General features: G+C 39.2%; 1 protein-coding gene across 1 annotated transcript; it reads right to left on the reverse strand.

Moving 5' to 3' along the window:
• Positions 1-2162: 2162 nt before the first annotated feature.
• On the reverse strand, positions 2163-3406 carry gnrh3 (gonadotropin-releasing hormone 3). Its single transcript, XM_084021787.1, has 3 exons — positions 2942-3406; positions 2678-2758; positions 2163-2370 (listed from the first exon to the last, which is right to left on the reverse strand). Exons 1-3 carry the CDS (start codon positions 3077-3079, stop codon positions 2320-2322), a joined length of 270 nt encoding a protein of 89 aa, XP_083877913.1. The 5' UTR covers positions 3080-3406; the 3' UTR covers positions 2163-2319.
• Positions 3407-3531: the final 125 nt, after the last annotated feature.

Below are 3531 nucleotides of genomic sequence, written 5' to 3' on the forward strand. Positions count from 1 at the left end.
ATGCTTATTTGATGGCGGGCCCGGTGTGCGAGGATGCACATCTGCTGGGCTGTGCTTGATTGGCAGGTGTGTTAATGCGATGCCGTAGCCTTGGCTGGAGGTGCTCTGAGACTCCTCTTTCCTGAAGCCATTATCCAAATATGTTCTGTTTTTCAAACAAAATGAATGGCACAAAAATCAAAGTATCAAAAATGTATTGCCCTTCATAATGGAATTCCCTCTGAGCAAGGACATGTAACAATGGGCCATTCTCGGCTTCCTGTGCTTTCCCTCTCTATATGCCAATGGACGTGACCTCCGCGGCGTTAACAATGGGGCAACCAGCAGCATAAGCACTTGGCTTCTCGCCACCGCCACGACGTGCAGTAAGACGACTTTCATCTTTGTTGTTATATTTAAGGATGACATCCTAGCCTGTCGGCCTCTGCCATTGTCTTCGCCGTGATTATTTTCTACCGTTGTTTAGCCCCAGTTGTGGCTCTTTGATGAAAAGGTCGCCACTCAATTGGAAAACAGTCATTAAAATGCGGTGGGTACTATTCACCAGTGTGCATGGGGGAACCAACTCAACTGAGCTGGTTAATCAAAAGTTAATTATATAATTTTCATGCAGATGAGGGAAACATTCAAATGAATCCCAACTCTACAATCATTACAAAAAATAAATAAATAAATAATTCGAAAATGCTATAAAATGTTCAGGGACCGGGAGGCTGTAAACAATATGAAGTTTAATTTGAGGTAAACAAAGTGAATATCCACCAGGGGGTCTGGGAAGGAGAAAGTGAGGTTAAATCAAATTTGGAAACATAGATACCAGCAGGTTTTGTTGTCCTGATATACGTGCAATTAGGCAGGTCCTTGATGAGGACACTGGGAGGGAGAAGTTGGCTTTCACAGCAAATGCTTTGGGATTATTTAAAGGGAATTTATGGGATTTTATGCTTTTTTCTCTGTAAACATTAATTATTCTCACACAAGTATACCAAATTGAATTAAAACCATATTTTAGAAAATGTTATAAAAACATAATTATCCTTTATGGGGATGCTGCAGAATTATTGAAAACTCCATAAAGATAAGAATAAATCAATTCACGGAAGTCTCATAGTGACTTTCAGAAGAAGTAAAAAAATGCCCCAGACAACATTTCCTTCTTTAACTTTGTCAAAGAACGCAAAGTAGAATGTAACACTTTTCAAAAAAAAAGAAAGAAAGAAAGAAAGAAAGAAAAAAATCTTAGGTCTCTCCTCATCAAAGGAAATGATTGTGTTATGCAAATTGCAACCATGAATATTAAACCAACGATGTGAAGTATCACAAATGAACGAGCATTGTTCTGGAAGTGCAATGGAATGTGGTTTAATTTCTTTTTAATTCTATGTGCTTTTATAGTGTTCACCTTTTCCCAGTTGTGCCAGCGGGTTTGGGTTCATTGGCGTGCATTACAACCACGCTCTAACAATGCAGGGCCTCCACGGTGTCAGCACAGTTCATGAATCCTAGCCCCTTATGCACCAGGCGATTAGTATGGTGCTCCGTCTGTGGGGCTTTGCCAGAAAATGAGTTCTCTTTAAAACATATGCCCCCTGCTGATTCTTTTCCTTTCCTGATATGAAATTCCAATTTTTATAATGAACACCAATTTCCTGTTCGGTGAGGAGGAGGGGGGGAGTTTTTACACACTTTCTGTTTTGGATGGCTGCAGTTATCCTGAATGAATGGAAAGCTGTTGTGGACATCACATGCAGAAATCTATTTATTGTCTTTCAGTTCGGGGGGGAGGGGGGGCAAATCAACATTCAGGTATGAACACAAGAATCAGCTGGTGTAATTTCCCACATCGCATATGCACATGACCGGTGTGGCAGAAAATGGAATTACCAAAAGTGTAACAAATTCAATTAAGTCATTGATTTCTAATAAATTGGCTTAATCGCCAGCTGTTGTCATGCTAAGATTGTTGTGTCACAAGTTTGTCATGCTTGTCGGTCGTGGCTGCTCTACAAAGGCAATTTACTCCATTAAAAGGCTTTCAAACTTCATTTTACATTTAATGAGCGTCATCTCACACGTAATGAGCAGATCTGCAAAGTGAGATTACCATCTGATAATCTGATGCGACAAAAGATTAGATCATTCTGTCAGATTTCAAACCCTTTATTACAACTTGAAGTGGATTTAAATTTTACAGACATGGATATACATAAGCTGTGCAATAAATGCCATGATTGAGGTCAATATGCTGCACAAGTGAAGGCGATCCTTCACTGGTGTTGATGAAGATTCAAATAAAGTCCTTTTTCTCCACTTCTTCACTCAATTAATAGGGAACCTCTTTCCGTCAAAATTACTGTAATCGTCATTATTCTGAAAAGATTGAAATTAAATTTAAATTAAATATTTCATACAACAAAATGTATTAATCTTCATTCATATATATATATAACACATCTGAGAAAATTAGCATTATCTGCCGGCATTCACAAAGACAAAAAAAATTAAGCATTCACATATTCACTCATGCAAAAAAAGGGGAAAATAAAAACAGTCATTGAGCAGTTTGTATATTATCATTGCTGCTTTGGAACACAATGGCACACAGTGGTGTAGCGTACATTAATATTGTACAATTGAAGTAGACATTGGTGATAAATTATGTATAATAAGCACTTACTACATTGTATGGTCTAAGTCTCTCTTGGGTCTGGGCACTCGCCTCTTCGGGAAGAGACACCACTCCTCCTGTACCCATCATCTAAGTACAACAAAATTAGATTTTAGTCGATGAAACCCAAGGTTGATATTACATGTAAATAAAAAAATATTTACAGCATTGTAAAAATTATTTAAGGTTTAACAGAACAATTTGATCCTTTTTCTGTTGTGATTTGCTTTAAAATTTAAATTGTAGACATAAAAACGATCATAAATCACTCACCCTGATGGTTGCCTCCAGCTCTCCCACGCTTCTCTTTCCACCTGGTAGCCATCCATAGGACCAGTGCTGGGACAGGCTGACCTGAACCACCAGCGCCAACAACAACACCTGCACCATCACGCTGCCCCTCGCTTCCATTAGAGCTGCAGAGGAAACCAAATGTTGCAATAAAAACCGTAATGACACAGTCTCCTCTCTCCCGGCTCGCAGACCGGGGGGGTTATAAAGCACTGTCCAACATTAGCAAGCATTATTTCAGACAGTAATTAATGAGAGGAGCAATTCTAAAATAATGAACACTGAGCAAACTTCATTGAGGACTGACTCACCTCTTTATTCGCCTTGATTGCATGTGGTGCGTTAGCCGGAGGGGGATTTTTATAGGTGTTAGAAGACTGCTGTCAGGATTATAATCCCCTCTCCGTAGGTGTGACACATTTACCGACTAATGGAACACAAAATACAACTAATGGAGCTGGCTAAGTGCTCAGATATACAGGCGTCGCCATGAGGGATCAAGCTGCATGAAATATATATCAAAAAACATTACTGTGTTTGTATTGAACGCAGACAAAAAGGATAACATTAGG

The sequence above is a fragment of the Eutrigla gurnardus genome (assembly GCF_963514095.1).
Source record: "Eutrigla gurnardus genome assembly, chromosome: 11".
Taxonomy (NCBI): Eukaryota; Metazoa; Chordata; class Actinopteri; order Perciformes; family Triglidae; genus Eutrigla; species Eutrigla gurnardus.

Bases quoted from the DNA above. Each gene is read 5' to 3' on its own strand.
- gnrh3 (XM_084021787.1), bottom strand. From the start codon at position 3,079: ATGGAAGCGAGGGGCAGCGTGATGGTGCAGGTGTTGTTGTTGGCGCTG. The intron at 2,759-2,941 runs GTGAGTGATTTA...TGTTGTACTTAG, and splicing joins AGCTGGAGGCAACCATCAGG to ATGATGGGTACAGGAGGAGT. The intron at 2,371-2,677 runs GTAAGTGCTTAT...CAATCTTTTCAG, and splicing joins GACTTAGACCATACAATGTA to AATAATGACGATTACAGTAA.